General features: G+C 44.4%; 1 protein-coding gene across 2 annotated transcripts in view; it reads right to left on the bottom strand.

Annotated features, from left to right (window-relative positions):
* The window catches only part of zftraf1 (zinc finger TRAF-type containing 1), a 146,638-nt gene extending 120,490 nt beyond the window's left edge, over nt 1–26,148 (bottom strand). Inside the window, exon 1 of one of the 2 annotated variants that reach the window (XM_078536169.1) lies at nt 25,566–26,148. In XM_078536169.1, coding sequence (XP_078392295.1) covers nt 25,566–25,931 — 366 coding nt within the window. In that variant the 5' untranslated portion in view covers nt 25,932–26,148. The remainder of the gene's footprint in view (nt 1–25,565) is intronic. The other variant, XM_078536166.1, reaches the window with a different exon arrangement.
* Between the last annotated feature and the right edge of the window lie 447 nt (nt 26,149–26,595).

Below are 26,595 nucleotides of genomic sequence, written 5' to 3'. Positions count from 1 at the left end.
GCGCGCAGGGAGAGAGAGAGCGCGCGCAGGGAGAGAGAGAGCGCGCGCAGGGAGAGAGAGAGCGCGCGCAGGGAGAGAGAGAGCGCGCGCAGGGAGAGAGAGAGCGCGCGCAGGGAGAGAGAGAGCGCGCGCAGGGAGAGAGAGCGCGCGCGCAGGGAGAGAGAGCGCGCGCGCAGGGAGAGAGAGAGCGCGCGCAGGGAGAGAGAGAGCGCGCGCAGGGAGAGAGAGCGCGCGCGCAGGGAGAGAGAGCGCGCGCGCAGGGAGAGAGAGCGCGCGCGCAGGGAGAGAGAGCGCGCGCGCAGGGAGAGAGAGAGCGCGCGCAGGGAGAGAGAGAGCGCGCGCAGGGAGAGAGAGAGCGCGCGCAGGGAGAGAGAGAGCGCGCGCAGGGAGAGAGAGAGCGCGCGCAGGGAGAGAGAGAGCGCGCGCAGGGAGAGAGAGAGCGCGCGCAGGGAGAGAGAGAGCGCGCGCAGGGAGAGAGAGCGCGCGCGCAGGGAGAGAGAGCGCGCGCGCAGGGAGAGAGAGAGCGCGCGCAGGGAGAGAGCGCGCGCGCAGGGAGAGAGAGAGCGCGCGCGCAGGGAGAGAGAGAGCGCGCGCGCAAGAGAGAGAGCGCGCGAGAGAGAGCGCGCGAGAGAGAGCGCACGAGAGAGAGCGCGCGAGAGCGAGCGCGAGAGAGAGAGCGCGAGAGAGAGAGCGCGAGAGAGAGAGCGCGAGAGAGAGAGCGCGAGAGAGAGAGCGCGGAGAGAGCGCGAGAGAGAGAGCGCGAGAGAGAGAGCGACAGAGAGAGAGCGACAGAGAGAGAGCGACAGAGAGAGAGCGACAGAGAGAGAGCGACAGAGAGAGAGCGACAGAGAGCGAGAGAGAGCGACAGAGAGAGAGCGACAGAGAGAGAGCGACAGAGAGAGAGCGACAGAGAGAGAGCGACAGAGAGAGAGCGACAGAGAGAGAGCGACAGAGAGAGAGCGACAGAGAGAGAGCGACAGAGAGAGAGCGACAGAGAGAGAGCGACAGAGAGAGAGCGACAGAGAGAGAGCGACAGAGAGAGAGCGACAGAGAGAGAGCGACAGAGAGAGAGCGACAGAGAGAGAGCGACAGAGAGAGAGCGACAGAGAGAGAGCGACAGAGAGAGAGCGACAGAGAGAGAGCGACAGAGAGAGCGAGAGAGAGAGCGCGACAGAGAGAGCGCGACAGAGAGAGCGCGACAGAGAGAGCGCGACAGAGAGAGCGCGACAGAGAGCGCGCGACAGAGAGCGCGCGACAGAGAGCGCGCGACAGAGAGCGCGCGACAGAGAGCGCGCGACAGAGAGCGCGCGACAGAGAGAGCGCGACAGAGAGAGCGCGACAGAGAGAGCGCGACAGAGAGAGCGCGACAGAGCGCAAGAGAGAGCGCGACAGAGCGCAAGAGAGAGCGCGACAGAGCACAAGAGAGAGCGCGACAGAGCGCAAGAGAGAGCGCGACAGAGCGCAAGAGAGAGCGCGACAGAGCGCAAGAGAGAGCGCGACAGAGCGCAAGAGAGAGCGCGACAGAGCGCAAGAGAAAGCGCGACAGAGCGCAAGAGAGAGCGCACGCGAGCGGAGGGGGCGCCACAGAGAGAGAGCGCGAGCGGGGGGGGTGCCACACAGAGAGAGAGAGAGAGAGAGAGCGAGCACGGGGGGAGCGCCACAGAGAGAGAGAGAGAGAGAGAGAGAGAGAGAGAGAAAGAGAAGGGGTTAGGGGGCCAAAGAGAGAGAGAGAGAGAGAGAGGGCGCGAGTGGGGGGAGGGGGGGTGGGCGGTCCAGAGGGAGAGAGAAAGAGATATAAGAGGGAAAGAGGGGAACATAGTTCCAAACTTCACCCACGTTTTATTTCCTACCTTCTCTCTTAAATGGCATCACTCTGTACCCTTGTCCTAGACACCCCCACCAGCAGAGCTTTTTCTCTCTTTCTCTACATTAAAATCTAAATCAACTCACTCTTTAACCTTCTATATTTCAGGGGATTCAAGCCTAGTTTATGTAACCTCCCCTAATGATTATCTATCCCTTGGAGCCCTGGTGAATTCTAGTGAATCAGCGCGACAGAGGGAAGCTCTCTCTCCCCCAGAGGTCAATGGATGCTGGGTGAACAATCAGCAATAATATCTACTGACGTTTTAATGTGAAGCTGAACCAACATAGACAGACACTCTCTCACACACACCCGGTTAGAGAGTTTCCTTAGCTGTGTAGGTACCCCGCCAGGGGCCTCCATCAGGAGACAGCTGGTCACGAGATGTTTGCTGCTGTCATTCACAATGAAAGCCTGTAACCTAGCACACCCGCTGCATTCCAACTCTGAAAATAGTCACTATCAAGCATAGCGCTTGGCCAAATGCCAAGAGAGCCCTCAGCAGTCACGGACAAAGCTTGCAACAGTGAAGGGCGAGTTGCAGTGTTGGTACTGATAGTTTTCCTATTAGTAAATGGGCCACAAATAAAACATGTTCCATCAGATGCTTTGGTACAGCATGCAGAATAGTGGATAGCTTCACCAGCAGTAAGGCAGCCTGCAGTTCAGAATGCCAAATCCTAGCATTCGATGAATGGTTACAAAGAAATAATTTCACTAATGCCCTCCAAAAAAACCATTTCAGTATTTCAACAGACGACTTAATATACAACAAACATTCACTACCTGCCAATATCAGAAACCACAGCTTTACAAGTTAACAATATGATTGACAGCAGCAAAGGTACTTGATCACACCTACTAATTTAAATCACTCTCCCACCCCTTATCCAGTTAACAAACAGCATATCCATTTTCACTGTTCCAAGGCCAAAGTTTTCATTGGACAAAATGAGGGCTCCTTGTGTTTTCCCATCCAGTTGCAACCTGACCACATTTCCCAGGCCAGATTAAATCGACGACTAAAATTATCCTCCAGAGAAATTATAGGAAGAAATTAACGAAGCACATTGCCCTTCAAATAGTAAAAACATTGGCATGTGCAATCTGATATTGAGTCATGAAAAAGCAGGTGGCTTCCATGTTTGATGGTCTCTACAGAGATAACCTCTCATTGATTAGTGTGATTGCTCTCAATGTCCCCAAGCACAACCAGGGGGAAGAGAGGAGAAAGACAGTCAGAGTTCCCTGATCAATATCCAGTGATGCAGCTGCTAAATGTTCAAGTGTGAATGTTGGGAGGACACAGGATTCACCTCAGGTGCAATTTAGAGTGTGCCCACATTCCATGAAAGAATAAATAAAATATGTAGCATTCATAAACAAAGATCACACACTAATGGGTCAATGCACGAACATGATGCAGTAAGGTGGTAAAGTCATTTAGCAAATAAACTTACAATAATGGGGTGTGAGATGGCATCCAATTTGACCCCTACAATTTCCCATAAGAAAGTTTCTAATCTTGAGTAGTCAGGGCTAAGCAAACAGAGCAGTTGCCCCACTGCAACTAAGCGAGAGAAAGAACGAGACCTGCTACTCCTGTTGGATTGTGTCATTGGTTAATCTACATTAATTATGTTAAACATGTGGAATGGTCACTCAAAGTGACACACTTGGTCCATTCTAAAAGTATGCTGCCCCCAAATTATCATGTCGTGGAGTACAGAAGGTCATTTAGCCCCTTGAGCCTGTTCCGCTATTCAATGAGGTCAAAACTGATCAAGTTCCATGTAGACTAGTCACATGAAGTCGACATGCTGATTGGTTTATTTCCTTAATGACAACTTCCTCAAAGCTGACACCACAAAAGGCTGTGTAAACTAGTAAAATAAACCTGAGGTTTAGATCATTCATAATCTTATGGAATGGCAGAACAGCTGTAATGATCCCAGCTGACGTTATTACAGGACAAGTCAGATCTCAGGGTGGAGCCTGACTTGACAGATCCTAACTTTTATTTTTTGTTTAGAAATGTGGAGGGACTGTTACTGAACACATTCACAGGAGTCTGCTAGTGTACTTTTAACAAAAGAACAAAACATTTATTAAATAGAAAAAGGATGAACTAGATTACACTACACCTTCACCCCAACTATACCTTTACCGATAAACACAAATTTGCAAAGATACCACAAATTACAAAATCTATCTTAAACTCTAATATTCATGCTAAGTATACAGTCCATGTAAACTAATAAGCGGACAGTGGTCAGACCCACCACACTCAAAAATCAAGTTTCCATGGATTCCTGAACAACTCCCCAGACGCTTGTCATACTGGGGGCCAACCAGTCTCACTGAAACCCTCTCTTTTTCATGAGAGCTTCTAATCTCCATGTTCAAAGAACTTGCCTTGGAATTCTCTCCAAAATGACACTTTCGCTTGGATGTCTTTAACAAGGATCCACCTCCAGGGTTTCAAGCTCTCCTTCCCCTGGACCTCTTTGTGCATTCAAGCTTCACTTTCCACATGCACTCTCTCAAATATTCAACCGTGCCAAGCAGAACACCACTGCCCCCCAAAATCCCGTAGTAAGGTGCAACCAACCTTCGGCCGTCTCCTCAGGTCTTCTAGCTTCTCTCAAGCCCACTTTGCTTTAAGTCTACTCCCTGCAGTTCTGTCTCTTTAATTCAGAGTCTTTTCTTCTGCTTCTTAATTTCAATTCCACTTAACAAGACCTGTTTCAAACTCTTGATCTTGTCCCTTGACTTGACTATCTTCCTCTTTCTGTCCCACTCCCTGGTTTTGGGACCTTTCTTCTTTGTTCTGGGAGTCGCTCCCAGGTCCTGCTTCTGCGAGCACTTTTTGTAGAATGGCATTCCTCTGGGGAGATACTGATACTGTGCTGACTCATTTTCCCCTTCTTTCCCTTCTTCATAGGCACACAGGAACAGTTTCCATCTAAAAAGATTTTTTAAAAAACGAACTGCGCATGTGCGCAGGACCATTTACCAGCCCGACAATGAGAAAACGGACCAACTGCGCATGTGCGGCCATTCTCTGGCTGGCACATTTGCAAAACCTGAAGAACAAATTGTGCATGTGCGGCAATTCCACACAGGCTGCCGGGGCCCATTGAGAACTATAGTTCCCAAAGCCAGAGCCCAATCTCCGAATTAAAAGGTATGATTTTTCCCTCTTTTCTCTTTGGGGCTGGTCACACAGCTCTGAAGGAATAAATGGTCCACTCATGTACCTATGCCTAAAGCACAAGGGATGCCATAGAATAATTAACCTAGAAGAAAATCACCCATGACTTAAGCAATCACCATGTCACAGAGGGGAGATTAACTAAAATTACTTTCGCTCCATTCTAAAATAGTTAAATGGGTTTGAAATGCTGAACCATGAATGAAGGCAGTTTATGAAGCTTAGTGGTGTGTGGAGTCGCTATACATGTTCAAAATTGCAGGTTTGTGCCAGCATCTGTAGTGATCTTAAACTTAATACTGCAAGTATAACCTAGCTACTGCAGTCAACAAAACTGACTGGAATTCACCCTTTCCAGTCCCAGTAACAGGCCTGTTCTTATTGCAAGAGGTGACCCCTCAGCAACGTTACTCCCTCAATGTTCCAGGTTCCCTGCCTCTCCGGCTCACTGTTCAATAGTTCTGTGCTGCTACAAGGTGATCGCAACTGCATTGCATCGCCTCATCAGATGGTCAGAATCATAAGTCACGGAATGGTTACAGCACAGAGACGGTCATTCGGGCTGTCAAACATGTGTCAGCTCCTTGTATGAGCAATTTAGCTAGACCCATCTCCTTGCCCTCTCTCATCAGCCCTGCAAATCTTCTATCTGGTGCTTATCCAATTCCCCTTTGAAAGCCACAATTGAACCTGCCTCCACCACACTCAGGCAATGAATTCCAGATCTTAACCACTCATCGCGTAAAAAAGTTTCCATGTTGCCATCGCTTCTTTTGCTGTCACCTTAAATCTGTGTCCTCTAGTTCTCGACCCCTCGGGCAAAAACAGTTTCTCTCTATCCACTCTGTCCAGGCCCATGATTTTGAGCACCTCTATCAAATCTCCTCTTAACCCTCTCTTCCCCAAGAACTATCCCAGCTTCTCTAACCTATCCACTAACTGAAGTCCCTCATCCCTGGAATCACACTCTAAAGCCTTCACATCCTTTCTAAAGTGTGGTGCCCAGAGTTGGACACAATATTCCAGTTGAGGTTGAATCATTGTTTGATGAATGTTCACGATATTTTCCTTGCTTTTGTATTCTATGCCTCCATTTGTAAATCCCATGTTCCCAAGTCACTTTTTAACTACTTTCTACTTTTCCCTCTTGACCCTCCCACCCGATTCATTGCATCCTTCTTTAAAAAAACATTGCCTCACCTAATCCTTTCTACTGAAATGTATCACTTCACACATCTCTGCATTAAATTTCATCTGCTGCCTATCTGCCCATTCCACCAGCCTCCCCATATCCTTTTAAAACCTATCACTATCCTCTTCAGAGTTCACAACACTTCCAAGTGTTGTGTCAGTTATAAATTTTGAAATTGTGGCCTGTTCACCAAGTCAAGGTCTTTAATTAGGTCAAGAAAAGCAGTGATCACAATACCAATCCCTCGGGAACACCTTCCTCCAGTCTGAAAAAACTGTTCACTAGTTGTATTTCCCTAACTTTGCCAATTTCACATCCATGCTGCCACTGTCCCTTTCATTCCATGAACTTCAACTGTGCTGGCACTAAAAACCTTCTGGAAGTCCATGTACATCACATCAACTGCATTATCCTCATCACTTCTCTGTAATCTCATCAAAAAAGCTCTAGTTAAACACAATTTACCTTTAACAAATGCATGCTGGATTTCCTTAATTAATCCACATATGTCCAAGTGGCTATCAATTTGCCCTGGATTTCATTTCTAAATCTGAGGTCGTACAGAAATGGTTTGATTATTCAGACTGCCTAATCTCTGCCAGAGCTTGGAATCATTCTGATACTTCGCTTTAGCCTACATTACTCATGCCCAAGCCTCAACAGCCTCAACCATGAGCAGAAACACAAGAGCGACATGTAATCCTCACCCAACATTCACAGCCCCAGTTTCCAGCAGGGCTTCCTAGATAGCAAACACTGACTGATATCCCACCCCGCCACCTCCAATTTTAGCACCCCTATTACTACCTGGCAACTCTTACATCATCCACAAGATTGTAGGTCCAGCCTCTGAAAGACTCTGTTTTATGAGTTAATAGCAATTTCCTTTCACTGCAAGCCAAAATCATTACTGTTACATGGTTACGTTACTATTCATTGTCTAATGCAGCTCTAAGGCAGGCTAATTGCAGACAGCAATGGCACCTTTAACAGCCCAAGCCCAGGGAGATGAAAGCTCTTAAGATGTTGTCATAGTTACTACTGGCTGCATTCTATGTTTTAAGGAAAGAAGGTCAGCAGGCAAACTGCATGTTGCTACATTATTCTCAAACTCTTAGCCGTGAAACTCTAGGAGCTGAATCGAATGCTTGGGCTGGCATTCATACCCAAAGGAGTTTATTTTGCAGCCTGATTAATACCCCTGGATATAAAATTTTGTTAGAAACCAATGCTGAGCCACCACTGTTCCTTCTAAGAACAGTATCATCAATAGTGCAGAACTGTCAAGTTTCTTGGAACTCAAGAGTGTAAACAAATTAAAATAGTAGCCAAATATTACTATTGGTCCGCTGTTCAGTACCTTCTTCTCTCTCGGCCCTCATTCTTACGAATTGCAGTATATCAAGCGTCTTAAATACTTCCCTGGCACGCACACTTAAATCTCTCTGCCCCTCATTCCTCGTTTCAGGCATCCTTTAAAACCCAATTCTGATCTAGATTTTCGGCTTCTGTCCTAATCTCCTTATGTGACTTGGTGTCAAATTTTATTTGATAACAGCCCTAAAGTGCCTTAAGACATTTTACTACACTAAAAAGCTCTACATACATGGACAGCACCTGCATTGGAATAAAAACAAAAAACTACTGCGGATGCTGGAAATCCAAAACAAGAACAGAATTACCTGGAAAAACTCAGCAGGTCTGGCAGCATCGGTGGAGAAGAAAAGAGTCGACGTTTCGAGTCCACATGACCCTTCAACAGAAAATGTCAGCCTGGATTATGTACTCAAGACCCTGGAGTGGGACTTGAGCCCATGACCTCAAGTTAAAAGTAAGAGGCAGGCATTTTCAGGGACAAGGTATTGAGGGAAGTCAGTGAGCAGAAGCCAGATGTGCCTCCAGGAATAAAATCAGGAAGGACACGCAGTCCCAGGCGACTGTAGCAGCTGTTCAGAGGGTAGTTGAAATCTGAGAACAGGCTGCCATTCCATCAACTTGGTCAGAAGTGGTACAAAATGAGGGTGACCTGAAGCTGCTACAAAAAAAAACTACAACAGAGCCAGGTGGGGTCAATGCATTATAATGACGGTAATAATCTGAAAAGGAAGTCTAGATAAACGGTAGCAAATGTCACTACAGTGTATGGCTAACCACAGCGTTGATGCTGGCATGCTGCGTAAAAGGAAAATTCAGCATCACAATTCAAGATTTTGTCTGCCCAAACTGAAGTTGTATTTACAATAATGAGCTGTACAATACTTGCATTGCCAGAACACCCAAGTAATTGGAGGTGCTGAAATAACAGTACACTGACACAATGATAAACTGTTAGTATAAAAGCAAAGTAAAACAGAAAATGCTGGAAAAACTCAGCAGGACTGGAAGCATCTGTGGAGAGAAAAACAGAGTTAACATTTAGAGTCCGTATGACTTCTTCAGAGACATACGGATTCGAAACATTAGCTCTGTTTCTCTCTCCACAGGTGCTGCCAGACCTGCTGAGTCTTTCCAGCATTTTCTGTTTTTATAAACTGTTGGTATATTGGTGATGAAAAGTAGCATCAATGTTAACAAAAACAAGGACAATTTGATTGACGTAATCTGGGCATCAATTTAATAGAAATTCTGGTGCCAAAATCGGGGGTATCCTTTATCACACTGGCTACTTCCAGTCTCAACCGCATTCCCGATCTGGAGGTTTCCACAGTACAAAACCGCCTTTACTGCAAAGGTTCTGGGCCCTGACAATGTTCCAGCAATAGTACTGAAGGCTTGTGCTCCAGAACTTGCTGCGCCCCTAGCCAAGTTGTTCAAGTACAACTACAACACTGGCATCTGCCCGGCTATGCGGAAAATTGCCCAGGTACGTCCAGTACACAAAAAGCAGGACAAATCCAGCCCGACCGTCAGTCTACGCCCGATCGTCAGTCTACGCCCGATCGTCAGTCTACGCCCGATCGTCAGTCTACGCCCGATCGTCAGTCTACGCCCGATCGTCAGTCTACGCCCGATCGTCAGTCTACGCCCGATCGTCAGTAATGGACAGGGTCATCAACAGCACTTGCTTAGCAATAACCTGCTCACTGACGCTCAGTTTGGGTTCTGCCAGGATCTCTAAGTTCCTAACCTCATTACAGCCTTGGTTCAAACATGGAGAACAGAGCTGAACTCCAAAGGTGAGTTGAGAGTGACTGCCCTTGATATCAAGGCAGCATTTGACAGAGTGTGGCATCAAGGAGCCCTAGCAAAACTGGAGTCAACAGGAATCAGAGGGAAATCTCTCTGATGGTTGGAGTCATACCTAGCACAAAGAGAGATGTTTGTGGTTGTAGGAGGTCAATTATCTCAGTTCCAGGACATCACTGCAGGAGTTCCTCACAGGTGTGCGCTTGGCCCAACCATCTTCAGCTGCTTCATCAATGATCTTCCTTCCATGATAAGTTCAGAAGTAGGGATGTTCGCTGATTGTACAATGTTCAGCACCATTCGCGACGAGTTAGACACTGAAGCAGGCCATGTCCAAATGGAGCAAGGCCTGGACAATATCCAGGCTTGGGCTGACAAGTGGCAAGTAACATTCGTGCCACACAAGTGCTAGGCAATGAACATTTTGAACAAGAGAGAATCTAACCATTGTCCCTTGATGTTCAATGGCATTACCATCACTGAATCTCCCACTATCAACATCCTGGGGGGTTCCATTGGCCAAGAACTGAATTGGACCAGCCATATAAATACTGTGGCTGCAAGAGCAGGTCAGACGCTAGGAATCCTGCAGCGAGTAACTCATCCCCTGACTCCCCAAAGGCTGTCCACCATATACAAGGTACAATCAGAAGTGTAATAGAATACTCTCCGCTTGCCTGGATGAGTGCAGCTTTAACACTCAAGAAGCTCAACACCATCTAGGACAAAGCAGCCCACTTGATTGGAATCCCATCCACAAACATTCACTCCCTCAACCACCGATGCATAGTGGCAGCAATGTGTACCATCTACAAGATGCACTGCAGAAACTCACCAAGCCTCCTTAAACAACACCTTCCAAACGCACGACCGCTACCATCCAGAAGGACAAGGGCAGCAGACATACGGGAACACCACCACCTGACATTTCCCCTCCTAGACACTCACCATCCTGACTTGGAAATATATCACCATTCCTTCACCGTCACTGGGTCAAAGTCCTGGAACCCCCTCCCCAACAGCACTGGGGTGTACTTACACCATGTGGACTGCAGCGGTTCAAGAAGGCAGCTCACCACCACCTTCTCAAGGCAATTAGGGATGGGCAGTAAATGCTGGCCTCACCAGTGACGCCCATATCCCATGAATAAATTTTTAAAATGCCATCATGTTATTTCAGGACACTAAGCTTTTATTAAAAAAATTTAAGGGGGAGTTACTCTCATCATCTTGCCCACCACACAGACACTAGGCACGAGGCTGAATGTGGCACCCAGTGTACAAGTTTTTCCATTAATATTCCTACCGATTGCCATAGGGCTTTATTTAAAAATCTGCAAATTTGATTTGTTACTTTTTAAAATCTGCCGGGTCAGGGTAAAAGGCCAACATACTGAAATGTCTTTTAAACCTCTCCTCCACAGCCTCCACCCAAAAAAAAGGGATGCTAAAGTTGCACAATTCCTTAAACCCTTTACTTCACCCATATAACAATATAATTCGGAGAATAATGCTGTGTATGTACAGAGAGGGGGGAACTGGAACATAGGAGGAGTAGGCCATTCGGTCCATTGAGCCTGCTCCACCATTCAAACAAATCCTGGCTGATCATCCACCTCTATACCATTTTTCCCCTTTATCCTCATGTCCCTTGGGTGTCATTGGTATCCAGAAATCTATTCATTTCTGTCTTGAACAATTGAGCTTATACAGCACTTTGGGGACAGTATTCCAAAGATTCACCTCTCTGAGCAAAAGATTCCTTCTCATCTCAGTCTTAAATGGCCTGCCCCTTATTCTGCGACTGCGTTCCCTGGTTCTAGACTCACCAGCCAGGGAAAACATCCTACCTACATCTACCCTATCACGCCCTGCAAGAAATATGTAAGTTTCAACTCATCACCTCTCATTCTTCTAGACTCTAGGGTTCACTCTCAGTCTCAGGGTGCTCACTCACTCACCCTTACCCATTGTGAAAGTGGATGAAAGTGCAAAATGGTGTGTGTGGTGAAGGTGAATGGGAACCCTTATACTGCAAGTGAAACGAAGTTATGGACACACACTCTCCCTCTCCCTTCGTACTCTCTCTCACCACCAAACCCCGCCCGCCACCACAAACTGGGCCCCACTGCTCCTCCAATCACAGTTGCTTAGTGAGCCTATCAGCAGCAAGCGTGGGAGAGAAATGGCCAGTGACTGAAGAAGCAGCTCCATGCAGAATCTTCCATTGAAACAACCTGTTTGACCAGCATTCTGGAAACTTTCTCCGGGGGCCACATAGAGGGGCTTCGCGGGCCGTACACTGGACAAGCCTGATGGAGCGAATATGGGCCAAGTTTCCTCAATCTCTCCTCATAAGACAACCCTGCCATCCAGGGATTAGTCTGAACCTCTGTTGCACTCCTATGGCATGTGTATCCTTCTTTAGGTAAGGAGACCAAAGCTATGCAAAATACTCCAGGTGCAGTCTCACCAAGACTCTATACAACTTAAGTCATCGTTACTCCTGTACTCAAATCCCCTTGCCATGAAGGCCAACATGCAATTTGCCTCCCTAATTGTTTGCTGCATCTGCATGCTTGCTTTTAGTGACTCATGAACAAGGACACCCAAATCCCTTTGGACATCAGCACTTCTCAACCTCTCACCATTTAAGAAGTACTCTGCCTTTGTTTTTTCTACCAAAGTGGATAACTTCACACTTATTCACATTGCTCAAAACACAGCTCTTTGGCGAACATGATGCCCTGAGAGGGACAGTGCCGCAAAGATGGGAAGACCCCAGGTTTGACCCCCAGTCTGTGAAAGTTAAGGACACAAGAAAAGCCAAGGGTGATAACTGGCTTCTCAGCCAGTTAGGCCTTCAATGGCCAACTACACCCACTATTGCTGTCTAGCAGATGATTCTGGTAAATGCTTGGAGCAAAGTTTGTGCTAATATCTGATCTATTTTTCTGGCTCAGTCTAAAGCAATATTCAGGGTCAACACCATTTAATATTCTCCATATTTAAAATGATTTCTCTCCCCCTTTCTGGGAAATGCAGCTCAAGTTTCTTTGCTCACAGCTCACTCCCTTTCCAGCACACCTATAAACCTTTTCTATTGTAACTCCCAATAATAAACTCAGACTTGTGCTTGTATAGCACCTTTCAAAACCAAAGCACTTTACAGGTAGTTAAGCACTTTTGAAGTGTAGTCACTGTTACAATATAGGAAACTATAGGAAAGGGGGTGGAGCAGGTGAAGCTGGATAGAAGGCCAGCGATAGGTGGCCATTACTTGATATGTTGGGATTTGAACACTCAGGCTCTGCATAATCACTAGAAGAGTGGTACCAGCTGTTGCTCTTCCCAGTGCCATAATCACTAGAATACAGTGCCTATGATTGCTCTTCCTGGTATCTTCACCAATGGTTAAATCTGTTTGTGGCTGAAGATCAAAGTTTGACAAATTAAAGTCTGTCCCAATCTTTTTTAAATCCCAGTATAATAACCTGGAGATCTTCACCCAGCAGCCTGCTTACTATTAATTACTTCATCACTTGGAAAACGATGATTCAACAATCACTTACTTCCCTCAATCCTATTAAACTATAAGCTCTCCAGTCTGGAAATCTATTGTTCAGAAATGGGCTGTCTAGAATTATACTTTTTTTTAAAGACAACCCCAGCAACTCAGGGCATCAATTTAGTACAGTACAGTGGAAACATGGAAGATACTGTATCTGGGCAAGTAAAACTATTTTTATTACTGCTTTATACTATTTTTCACTTTCAGCTAAATATTTCTATCTGCAGTGTTTTCTAGTTCACACACTTGCGGTCAGGCAGACAGACGTAATTCTATAATCCAGAAAATTCCAAAATCCAGAAATGGCCTGGGCATTCTGAACTGAAGAGGTTACAGTGTGTATTGTTTACAGCGCTCATCCTTGTGACGTACATATAGTTCTTTACACTCAAGTGATGAATTTCACAGACTGGCTGCCAATTTGATAGTCAACCTAAATTATTCTGCAAATTGTTTGCTATCACTCTTCTTACTTTAATGCAGTAATTTTAGAACATCCTCTCACTCCACTGACAGCTGCCTTCAGCTGCCTGGGCCCTAGAGCTCTGGAATTCTCTTGGCCTCTCTCTCCTCCTTTAATGCCCTCCTTAAAACCTCGTTCACCTGGCCTAATACCTCACATGGCTCTGCTTCAACCACCTTTTGAGGAAGGAATTCCAAAGTGTCTCAACCTTCAGAAAAATATTTCCTCATCTCTGTCGTAAATGGGTGAAACAGTGACCCCAAGTTCTAGATTCTCCCACAAGAGGAAACATCCTCTCTATATCTACCCTGTCAAGTCCCCTCAGGATCTTTTGTTTCAATCAAGTCACCTCTTACTCTTCTAAACTCCAGCAGATTCAAGCCTAGCCTGCCCAGCCATTCCTCACAGGACATCCTGCCCATTCCTGGTATTAGTTTAGTAAACTTCTCTGAATGGCTTCTAATGCATTTACATCTTTCCTTAAATAAGGAGACCAATACCATATACAGTATCCAGATGTGGTCTCACCAGTGCCCTGTATATTTGAAGCATAACCTCCTTACTTTTGTATTCAATTCCCCTCACAATAAACAACAACATTCTATTAGCTTTGCTAATTACTTGCTGCACCTGCATACTAACCTTTTGCAATTCATGCACTAGGACACCCAGATCATTCTGCATCTGGGTGCTCTACAATCTTTCACCGTTTAGATCTTATGCCTCTTTTTTATTCATCCTGCCAAAATGGACAACCTCACATTTTCCTACATTATACTGTTTGCCAGATCATTGCCCACTCACCTAACCTATTTTTTGTAGCCTCCTTACGTCCTCTACACAACTTACTTTCCTACCTATGCGTTGTCAGCAAATTTAGCAACCATACCTTTGGTCCCTTCATCCAAATCATTTACATCAATTGTAAAATGTTGAGGTCCCAGCATTGATACCTGTGGCACACCACTCGTCACATCTGCCAACCAGAAAATGAGACACTTATGCTTACTCTCTTTCCTGTTAGCTAGCCAATCTTCTATTCATGCCAGTATGTTACCCCCTATACCATGTGCTTTTATTTTCCACAATAACCTTTGATGAGGCACCTTATCAAATGCCTTCTGAAAATCTAAGAACAGTACACCCACTGGTTCCCCTTTATCCACAGCACCTGTTACTTCTTCAAAGAACTCCAATAAATTGATTAAACACGATTTCCCTTTTACAAACCGTGTTCACTCTGCCTGCTTGAATTTATCTAAGTGCCCTATTATAATGTCTTTAATAACAGCTTCTAACATTTCCTGCTTTCTGTCTTCCCCTTTCAAATAAAGGAGTTACATTTGCTATTTTCCAATCTAATGGAACATTCCCTGAATCTAATGAATTTTGGAAAATTAAAACCAATGCAACAACTATCGCACTAGCCTCTTCTAAGATCCTAGGATGAAATCCATCAGGACTCAGGGACTTAACAAACTGTTGGAACTGCCGGTTGACAAGTACCAATTCCCTGATGATTGTAATTTTGAGTTCCTTCCTCTGATTTTCTGATTTACAGTTATTTCTGGGATGTTACTTGTATCCTCTATGGTGAAGACCGATGCAAAATACCTGTTCAATTCATCTGCCATCTCTTTATTTCCATTATTAATTCTCCAGACTTAATTTCTATAGGACCAACACTCACATTGTTAACTCTTTTCTTATTTAAATATCTACAGGAACTCTTACTATCTGTCTTTATACTTCTAGTTAGCTTTCTCTTGTATTCTCATTTTACCTTCCTTGTTAATCTTTTAGTCATTCTTTGCTTTTTTTTATATTCTGTCCAATCTTCTGACCTGCCACCTATCTTTGCACAATTATATGCTTTTAAGTTTGATACTATCTTTAACTTTAGTTAACCACAGGTGGTGGATCCTCCCACTGGAATTTTTCTTTCTTTTTGGAATGTATCTATTCTGTGTATTCTGAAATATCCCCTTAAATGTCTGCCACTGCATCGCTATTAACCTATCCCTTAATCTAAGTTGCCAGTTCACTTTCACTAGCTCTGCTTTCATGGCCTCGTAATTGCCTTCATTTAACATACTAGTCATATAGCCAGTCTTCTCCCCCTCAATCTGGATGTAAAATTCAATCATTTTATGATTGCTGCTACCTAGGAGCACCTTCACTGTGAGGACATTAATTAATCCTATCTCATTGCACAATACCAGGTCTAGTATAGCCTGCTCCCCGGCTGGTTCCAGAACGCGATCTAGGAAATTACCCTGAATTTGTCATCTCGGCTACCTTTGCCCATCTGATTATTCCAGTCTGTATGTAGATTAAAATCTCCCATGATAATCGCCATTCCTTTCTGACAAGCTCCGACTATTTCTTCTTTGATACTCCATCTTACCATGTGATTACTGTTAAGCGACCTGTACACTGCTCCCACAAGTGACTTCTTGCCTTTATCATTCCTCATCTCTACCCAAGCTGCTTCTATATTCCAATTTCCTGAACTTAGGCCATCCCTTTCTGTTCTGTTAATATCGTCTTTAATTAACAGAGCTACCCCTCCACCTTTTCCTAACTTCCTATTCCTGCTAAAAGTCACATACCCTTCAATACTCAGGTCCTAATCTATCCCATCCTGTAGCCATGTCTTTAAAACGGCTATTAGATTGTACTTATTTATCTGTATTCGCACTATCAGTTCATCTGTTTTGTTTCAAATGCTATGTGCATTCAAATACAGAGACTTAAGTTTTGTCCTTTCATTATTTTTGTAACCTCTAGCCTCATCTGTTGGTTTACTCTTAGACTTGTACTCTGTCCTTTCCTGTCTCACTCTGTTTATCATTTCCCATATTAATACCTTCCTCTCTTACCTTGTCTCTACTGCGATATAAAAGATCTTCCCACATTTGATCCCTTACACCCACTATTTAGTTTAAAACGCTTTCTACATTTGTTATTATTTAGTCTAGCATTCAGTAGATCAGATACACCAGCAGGGGAGGGCGGTGGCATTGTGGTGTTGTCACTGGACTGGTAATCCAGAGACCCATGGTACTGCTCTGGGCGGGTGGGGGCGGGGTTCGAATCCTACCATGGCAGAGAGTGAGATTTGAATTCAATAAAAATCTGAAATTAAAAGTCTGGTGATGACCATAAAACCACTGACGATTGTGGTAAAAACCTGTCTGGTTCACCAACGTCCTTTAGGGAAGGAAATCTGCCGCCTTACCTGGTTTGGCCTACATGGGACTCCAGATCCACAGCAATGTGGTTGACTCTTAAATGCTGAACAAGGGCAATTAGGGTTGGGCAATAAATGCTGGCCTAGCCAGTGACGCCCACATCCACGAGCGAATAAAAAAAACTCAAATACTCACCCCTATGTGACCCCATCCAAACCACTTCATTCTGTACAATGCAATACATTGTATAGACCACAGATGAAGTACAGTTCTGGCCACCCCATTATATGAAGTGCATTAGAACTGTAGATAGGACAGATTCACTAGAATGAAATCAGGAAGAATAAGATGGAAACAAAAAGCTAAAAGCTACTGCGGATGCTGGAAATCCAAAACAAAAACAGAATTACCTGGAAAAACTCAGCAGGTCTGGCAGCATCGGCGGAGAAGAAATCAGTTAACGTTTCAAGCCTTCATGGCCCTTCGGCAGAACTGGAGCATAGTTAGAAGAAGGGAGAAAAATCTCCCTTCTTCCAACTATGCTCCAGTTCTGCCGAAGGGCCATGAAGGCTCGAAACGTTAACTGATTTCTTCTCCGCCGATGCTGCCAGACCTGCTGAGTTTTTCTAGAATAAGATGGAGGCTATATGACCCATTGTATCTGTGTTGACTCTTTTGAAAATGCTAACCAATTACAGCCACTCCCCTTCTTTCCCCATAGGCTGCAATTTTTCCCCCCATCGAGTAATTTATTCAATTTCTTTTAAAAGAGATTATTGAATCTGCTTCCATCATCATGTCGTGAAGTGGATTCCAGATCATCATAACTTGCCGTGTGAAGAGAATTTCTTCTCATCTTACTTCTGGTTCTTTTGCCGATTATTTTAAATCTGTATCCTTGGTTACAAACATCCCGCAACAACCAACTCTCCCCCACCCCCACAACCCTGTCTCTGGAAACAATTTCTCCTCATCTTCCCCAACCAGAGACCATCACCCACAATCTGGACTCACAGCGAGGATCACCTACTTAGCAAAGTACTCATCACCGTGGCACCGAATACCACAGAACTTTCCTCCACTCTATCCAGCAGCTTCTTTGCAGCTTGAGGGGTGTGCTTCTTACACATCCCATTCTTAAAACATATGCACTGGGTGAATCAGTCTTACTAAGTGGCAGAGCAGCCTTGAGGAGCTGAATGGCCTACTCCTGTTCCTATTTCTTATGTTTTTATGTGATGGCTGCTGCTCAGCATCAGAGCTGGAGTGCAGAGCAAAGAGGCAAGCTAGATTTTTAAAGATTGTGCAGAAGCTACAGAATCATTTAATGGTGACAGCAAAGGTAGTGGTCATTTGGCCCATCAACTCCTTGCCGGAGTGCCACTCCCTTAGTCCTGCAAATGCTTTTCCTTCAAATACTTACCTAGCTCCCTTTTGAAAGCCATGATTGAATCTGCCTCCAGGCCTTCAACCTTTTTACGCCGCAGGTGGTTATTTGATTCTTTTGCCAAACACCTTAAACTTCTGTCCTCCAATTCTAGACCCCATTACAATGGGAACAACTTCTCTCTATTCCATCTAGATCCCTCATGACCTTAAAACAGAAAAGGATATTGAAGCATTGGAGAAAGCAGAGGAAAGATTTAGAAGGATGTTATCCAAATAGAAAGGATGTAACTATCAGGAAAGATTGAGCAGGTTGGGGTTCCTTTCCCTTGGAAAGAGAAGACTGAGGAGAAACCTAATGGAGGGATTCAATTGAGTGAATGTGGAGAAATTGTTTCCACTTCTGGGTGAATCCAGGACATAGGAGTATAAATATGGTCACTGACAAATCAAGAATTTAGCAGGGATTTTGCTAGAGTGTGATGAGAATGTGGAACCTGCTGCTGGAGTGGTTGCAGCAGTAACGTACTTAAGGGGATATTTAATGTTTACATGAGGGAGAAGGGGGCAAGGGGAGTGGCAGGGTGGAAAGAGGAAACTTGAGTGGGCATAGACTAGTTTGGAGCACAAACATAGCTGGGCTGAATGGTCTATTTTTGTGCTGTAAACATCACGTAATTCCATATAATTAGCTACAAGTACCACCCATAATACTTCTTAGCTTTTAACCTAAAGGAATGATGAGACAGCATTTCCCATCTAAATTTATTACAAAAAACACACAAGAGCTGTTTTTATATTACAGTGCTGCTAATCAAAAGGAGCCCCATTCTCATGGTAGCTTGGCGGTGTAAACAGTGACAGTTCATCTGACAGCAGAAAGAACCGCTCCCCCGACACTGCTTTCCCTTCAGCTGTTGGTAGTGGTAAATGGACCTTTTGTTGAATATAACAGATTCCTGTTTTGTACAGAAATGTCACTTTTGGATTTATCTTAGCTTTTCCCTCCCATTCCTCTGTGGTTCTGAAGCATGACCAAATTCACAGGAATTGTCAAAAAAACACATAGCTCTTAAGTCCTGCAGCTTGATTTACTAGCAAGTGTCACTTTTTGATAAGTGCATACTCACAAGCATTGTGATGCCACAAGCATTAGTGACAAGCTCACCGAAGAAAATTCCAATGGTTTCACAGGATGCGAAATAACATGGCTGAACATGAGTCCAGTGTTCAAAGTTACAAAAAGCAAATAAGACAAAATAAAAAACCACTTTACTCAAAAGAAATCTACAGTCTGTGCTTGCTGGGTGCAAATCTCTCTTTCTCCCTCTTCAGATGCCATGCCCTAAGAGGGCATTGACAACCATGGACTTCCATGGTTATGTTTGGCAAAGTACTGCAGTGATTTGACATAGCTTTCTGCAGGTTCTGACTGACCAGGAGGCTCTCCAGCTCTTATCGCCTGCTGTAGACATACTGAAAGGATTTGCGGTTGATAATCAACCTGTTTGACCATGTTATGAACTCATCTTCCAAGGCCATCAAGTGGATTTGGACCCAGTGCTTCTGTCTCAGAGGTAGGGATACTACCCACTGCACCACAAGGCACGCCTATGCAAATATCTCAAAGTAAATGAATTTAAAAATTAGACATGCTTTTACTGTCAATATTTACTTGAGTGTCTCATCCTATGACCAAAAAGGAAGGTGGCAAATAATTCAAGCAAACTAACATTTCGCTAGGGGGTATTTGAGACTGTATCAGTTCACGCTGAGCAGAGACAGCACTAACATAATAAGCTGGTCGCCACATTCAAATGGAGTGTCGCAAGAGTAACAGTTGCTCTAAAGTATTTTGAGCTAGAGAAACAGCTGTTCAAAGCTTTTGTCCATGTACGAAATACAATGCATGATGATGGAGAAGAGAGTCTACTGGGATGGAGGTGGGCACATGAAAATAGGTTATATAGGTGACAGTGGTAGATATTTGTCTGTATGGTATCTGCTGAACCATCAACCCTGTGTGCCCTGACCTACTTTTGCTCAGTCCAGCAAAACGTCAAATTTAAAATTAGCATTGCATTATTCACATGCTTTCATGGCCTCATCCCTCCCCATCTCTAACTTCTGAACCCTAAAACACTCCCAGAGTTCTAGATTTAAATGTGGCCTTATTCCTATTCCCTTGGCCCCACTTTTGGCAGCTGTGCCTTTAGCCATCTAGGCCCCAAGCTCAAGAATTTGCTGAAATCTACCTGCTGCTCCACACACCAAACCTTTAAGAAACTTCTTAAAGCACATTTATCATAGAATGATAACGCAGAGGTTCATTCAGCCCATTGCATCTGTATCAACTCTTGGAAAGTGCTCACTAATTTATCCCGCAGGCCTCCAAATATTTCCTTTGCAAGTATTTATTCAACTCCCTTTTGAAAGCTACTATTAAACTTGTTCCATCAACCTATTGTACAGTGAATCCCAGATGAAAACTTTCCACATAAAAACAAATTCTCATCTCTCCTCTGGTCTCTTGCCAATTATTTTAAATCTGTGTCCTCCTACCAGTGGATACCATCTCTCCTTGTTTAATGTATCAACCCCCCACAACGAACATTCTCTGCAAAGAACCACCACCCTAGGCTTTATACACTCTCCATGTGGCTGAAGTGCCTCATCCCTGGTGTCATTCTAACAAATCTAGTAACTCTCAAGACCTTGACATCCTTCCTAAAGTGTGTTTTTCTCTTCATGGGATGTGGGTGTCGCTGGTTGGGCCAGCATTTATTGCCCATCCCCAACTGCCCTCGAAAAGATGGCGGTGAGCTGCCGCGTGAACCACTGTAGTGGTGCAGGTATGCCCCCACAGTGCTGTTAGGAAGGGAGTTCCAGGATTTTGACCCAGCAAAAGTGAGGGAACAGCGATATATCTCCAAGTCAGGATGGTGAGTGACTTGGAGGGGAACTTCCAGGTGGTGGTGTTCCCATGCATCTGCTGCCCTTGTCCTTCTAGTGATCGAGATTATGGGTTTGGAAGGTGCTGTCGAAGGAGCCTTAGTGAGCTGAACAGGAGTATAACATTTGCAATCCTCCAGTCCTCTCGTATATCCAAGCAGGATTGAAAATAGTGGCCACCTATACTTTCCTCAGCAACCTACGTAGTTCTTTTGCCAAGGTTTTAGTCAACCACCCCCCTCAACCAATGTCTGCTGTTTTGGCTCATGCCAATTTTTGTCAGATTATAATCAAGTGAAGTTCTTTGGGACGTTTTCTACATTAAGGGCACAAGATAAATGCAGGTTATTGTTGCTGCACATGGTAAAATAAAAAGATAGCATGCTGATGGATAACAACATTCGGTTAATGCAAATATTATCATTTTGTTCCTGCTGTTCTCAGCTAACCACAGATAAAGACTTATTCTGTTCACCTCATTGTTTTCTATATGAAATCTGGACAAAGTGCATTTAATTGTGTGCTTGTAACATAGGAACATCACAGAATGCTTCACAAGAGGTGAAACTGAGCATCGAGCAGTAGAGAAACGTTTGGTGGGGGTGACTGAAAGCATGGTCAGGAACAGTGAGGTTAACATACAAACAAGAAGCAGGAGTAGTAGGCGGCCACTTGGCCCCTTCAGCCTGCACTCAATTCAATACGATCATGGCTGATCTGATTGTAACCTCCGGTCTACATTCCTGCCTACTCCAGGTAACCTATTGCCCCCCTTGTTTACCAAGAATCTATCTAGCTGTGTCTTAAAAATACATTCAAAGACCCTGCTTCCACTGCCTTTAGAGGAAGAGAGTTCCAAAGGCTCAGGGCCCTCAGAAAAAAAATTCTCATCTCTGTATTAAATGAGCGACTGTTTATTTTTAAACAGTGACCCCAGTTTTAGATTCTCCCATAAGAGGAAACATCCTACCCACATCCACCCTCGGGATCTTAAAGGTTTCAATCAAGTCGCCTCTTACTCTTTTATCTTCAGTGGTACAAGCCTATCCTGCCCGACCTTTCTTCATAAGATAACTCGCCCATTCCTGATATTAGCCTAGTAAACCTTCTCTGAACTGCTTCTAACGCATTTACATCTTTCCTTAAATAAGGAGACCCATGCTACTACTCCAGATATGGTCTCACCAGTGCCCTATACAACTGGAGCATAACCTCCCTCATTTTGTAATCAATTCCCCTCACAATAAATGATAACATTCTATTAGCTTTCTTAATTGCTTGCTATACCTGCATACTAACCTTCTGTGATTCATGCACTAGGAAACCAAGATCCCTCTGAATCTGAGCTCTGCAATCTCTCACCAGTTAGATAATGGGCTTCTTTTTTATTCTTCCTGCCAAAATGGACAATTTCACATTTGCCCACATTATACTCCATTTTCCAGATCCTTGCCCACTCATTTAACCAATCCTCCTTACGGCCTCTTCACAACTTACTTTCCTACCTATCTTTGTGTCGACAGAAAATTTAGTGGGGTTGTAGATGACTAAAGGCTCTGCATGGTGTGACGCAAGACAGCATGGAAGAGTCACAGGACTTCATGAAGAGGAGAGTGATTGGAGTGGATTGCAGAAGTAATAAACCCACTGAAGGATCCATAAACAAGAAGGATGACTTTGATCACAGTGCCAATGGAGGTTGATGAGGACATTCATCTAATTGCCTGTGCTCACCACTGGCAGCGTGCCTTCAGCTGTCTGGAACCCAAACTCTGGCTAAACATCAAAACCTACTTCTGACCTGTCCTACTATATCCCAATGTGGCTTGGTGTCAAATTCTGTTTGATAATGCCCTTGTGAATCGTCTTGAAATGTATTATTACATTAAAGGCTATATTCAAGATATTGTAATGAATCCTTTATGCACATTTTCCATTCCATCATTACGTCAAACCAAGTACAATCCGATAAAAGTTCATTGAGTTAACTTTTTAAAAAGTAAAAGAAATTACTGACAGCTGTCAGCCAATGTCAGAGCTCCTCCAGAAAATGACTAAGGCAAGGACGCTAGAGATGACCAGCTGTATTTAGGGTTGTATGAATCATAGCTTGCTGCAGAGGTCTTTTCAGGAATATTTTAATTCTACTACCCAATTGGGGTGACTGTATGAAATGGCTGGTTAGTCAAACTTGAAACATCGTCCTCGAAAGTTGGGACACTGCCATTATAACAATGCAATGCTTTGTTGAGCTATTTTTAAGCACAAGTTCTTAATTTATTTTCACAACTTATTGGTATTCACACCTGCACGTTCAATGTCAAACTCTTTGACATCAAGAATTAAATTACATCACTAACTTCATTTTACAATAATCCAATGAACAAACGAACAGCACACAATACTGAGACTGGTTAATACTAAATTTAATTTTTTCTAGACAAATCTAGAGAAGGTAAGATGGAAGATAAATGATGGGGGATGGGCAGAGGGTAGAAATCATGCAAGGTCCTCCTCCAGGGAGTGTAATTTACCGACCATAGTGGCCAAATATAAACAAATGCTTGACCTGATCCTCCAGTTTAAATGTAAAACGTAGTGCAGCAGGTGTCATATAAATGAACAGAAATAAGCCTTGAGTAAATCACTAGAAAGCAACCTGTTCTCCACTTACATTATTTCACCTCAGTCTCTGAAATGCTTCACACAATCACAGGGTGGCATTCTGACTGCAGTGTGGAGTATCAGTGTTCATTTTTAATACAGTAACAGTTCCTTTCATTTCCTCCTTTCAACCTCCTCCTTTCCCCCATGGATACAGCCCTGCCTCCAATTCAGTTACTAGTTTAACACTTCAATCACGAGGATTGCCAAGAAGCACACACAACACACACACCAAATGATAAGACAGGAGGGCTTTTTTTTTGCTGAAAACCTCTTAAAATGATCAAACTGAGCAATTTAACGATTTATACAGCATTTTTTTTTAAACTGAAGATTTTTAGAAATATAAAATAACTGCATTCGTGATGGTATGGAGCTTTGTTGCAAAGTGGCCATGTATGGCAGGGTTAATAATACGGCATGTAATGAAGTGTTCAGAATGTCTGATGCAGTGCTGCTTCAGAATTGCTGCAGTTAGGATCGAAACCGAGGGGTACCAATGAAGCGACCTCAACAAACAAGCAAAAGCTCCCTCGATTTACATTTCTCCCCACTTCTTTCAGGAATAAGAGAAAATCTTGTCTTCTTCCTTAAAAACGGCCGTTTAAATTCATATTCCAGTAAATTGAAAGTCTAATGCTTTGTGCCTGTGACATTGTTCTCAGTCAAGGATAGATTCCCCATCACATCAAGCCCCTGAATCAATATCTAATTAAGGGAACTGTGAACATCCATATAAGTAGAGAAACAGCAGCTGTGCTTAAAGTGGGATTACATAAATGTGATGTTTATTACAATGACTACTGTAAACCCAACATGCCTTATTAATACAAACACATTTACAAAGAAATACACCTGTCTTTTTGCAAATTCAGCCAGAACATAAACTATCTTTATAACATACATTTAGAATGAATAACCAAGGGCCTATGATAAAGGGTTACAGGTAAGGTTGTAAACCTTGAGGTATCAGTCTCAGACTGAAATATTCTTCAGCTTTCTCTGTCACCCACCAAAAGAATATACAGTTAAATGTTGATTACATCCTTTACTTTTGTTTAGAGTGAGAGGCCCAGAGAATTGACCACGACCATGTTTCGATCCAATATCACAACCAGTAGTAAAGCTACATAGAACAGTAACATTACGATGCTCTCCTCCTAAATGTCAAGAACAGACTGCTTTTTGCAACAACTGCAAGAAAAATTAATCAAACTGTGCTGTGGATTAGCACTAAAGTGTCTTCTTTTCCTGAGATTTCCTGTATTCTGGCTCAAAATGCTGGGTAGGTTCATTCTGCCTCTTTGGCAGACGACAGTCGCAAGGAATGAAGCTCATTGTCAAGATGCCGGCTTTGGTCGAAAAATTAATTAATATCCCAACTCCCATCCCTCATCTCTTTAGACAACCCCCAGGGTCTAAATAGCGTATCTTATACACACACACATATATACATATATATGTATAAAAAAAACTAATAGATGATTATGTAGTTATGTGACCACATTTTACATGTGATTACCTCAATCACATTTATAAAACATAACCACATAGAGGTATGTACAAAGCCTCACGCACAATATTGCCAAATGATCTTTTACAGTGCTCTGTGAAGTGTTGCAACCCCATGATGACAATATTTTATATCTAATATGTATTAAATAACGTTTTAAAATACAACACACACACATTGAGTACCTGATCAGTCCAGTCAGATGGTACAGCCAGTCCTTCTACATTGATGGAGAAGGGGATTATAATGGTGTATGGAGAATTTAATGGTTATTTTGTGGTTGAGGTATTGCAGGTACAGTCTTTACCGCTCTGGCCCCGGTCTCTCCGCCCCACCCCTAACCCACCCACCCACCGGCTTGTGTACCTGGTAGACTGAAGCTTTGGGTAGGTCCAGGCAGACGGTGCAGCACAGCACCGAGTACAGCCTCTCCTCCAGCTTGTGCTCCATGCCGGCCTTGGCCCCGGCCGCCGCTCCGCCCGCTGCACCGCCGGCCGCCGAGCCCGAGCCGGCCGCCGACTCGGCCTCCAGCCGGGCCCGCTTCTTGGAGCTCGGTCCTTCCTCCAGCTCCGGGTGGTTCAGCTCCTGGGCCGCAGCTGCCGCCGCCGCCGCCGGGTGCAGGGGGTCGGAGGGGCCCGAAGCCGCCGCCGCCATCATCGCCGCCGCTCCTCCTCCGCCTCCCGCCGCTGAGGAAGCCGCAGGCGCCGGCTCTCTCTCCTCCACCGCCGACATTTTAATTCTTTTATATATATTATATTTATATATATATATATAAATGGAAAAAAAAACCACAATTGGTGATTTTTTTTTGCCTCTCACAAAATTTTCTTTAAAAAAAACTATCGTTTTAATTTAAAATCGGTTTAAAATGTATTTTCTGAGGTAAATGGTGTCTTTCTCTCCTCCTGCTCATCCAGAAACGAGCCGCCGACCCGGGTTTGAGGGGGGAGGGGGGGAAAGCGCAGCCTCACGCCGCCATCTTTGTTTTTCTTCTTCTTTTCGTCTCCTCCTTCTGTGACGCGAGCCATTCGCATCCCGCCAATGGGAAGCCGCCTTACTCGGCGCCGCCAGTCCCCGCCGGCCTTCTTAGCAGGAGGGGCGGTGGGCAGCCGCCGGTCAAGAACCCACCCCCCGAGATCGGTGCGCTCTGATTGGACAATTCCAACCTGCGGCTCTGATTGGCCGGGAGGGGAGCTTTAACACGCCATGACGTAATTGAAGGTCCACCCTTCCATCCCATCGACAGGAGGAGACTCTTCATTCATTCATTCATGTGCATACACGTAATTTTTACTACAATTCGTGGGGAGACGGTGGTTTAGTGCTAATGTCACTGGACTGGAGATCTGAAATTTTAAAAAGGTGCTGGAAAAACTCAGCAGGTCTAGCAGCATCT

This window comes from Cetorhinus maximus, chromosome 3 (genome assembly GCF_964194155.1).
Source record: "Cetorhinus maximus chromosome 3, sCetMax3.hap1.1, whole genome shotgun sequence".
Lineage (NCBI taxonomy): Eukaryota > Metazoa > Chordata > Chondrichthyes > Lamniformes > Cetorhinidae > Cetorhinus > Cetorhinus maximus.
This window is presented reverse-complemented; position numbering and strand designations above follow the sequence as displayed.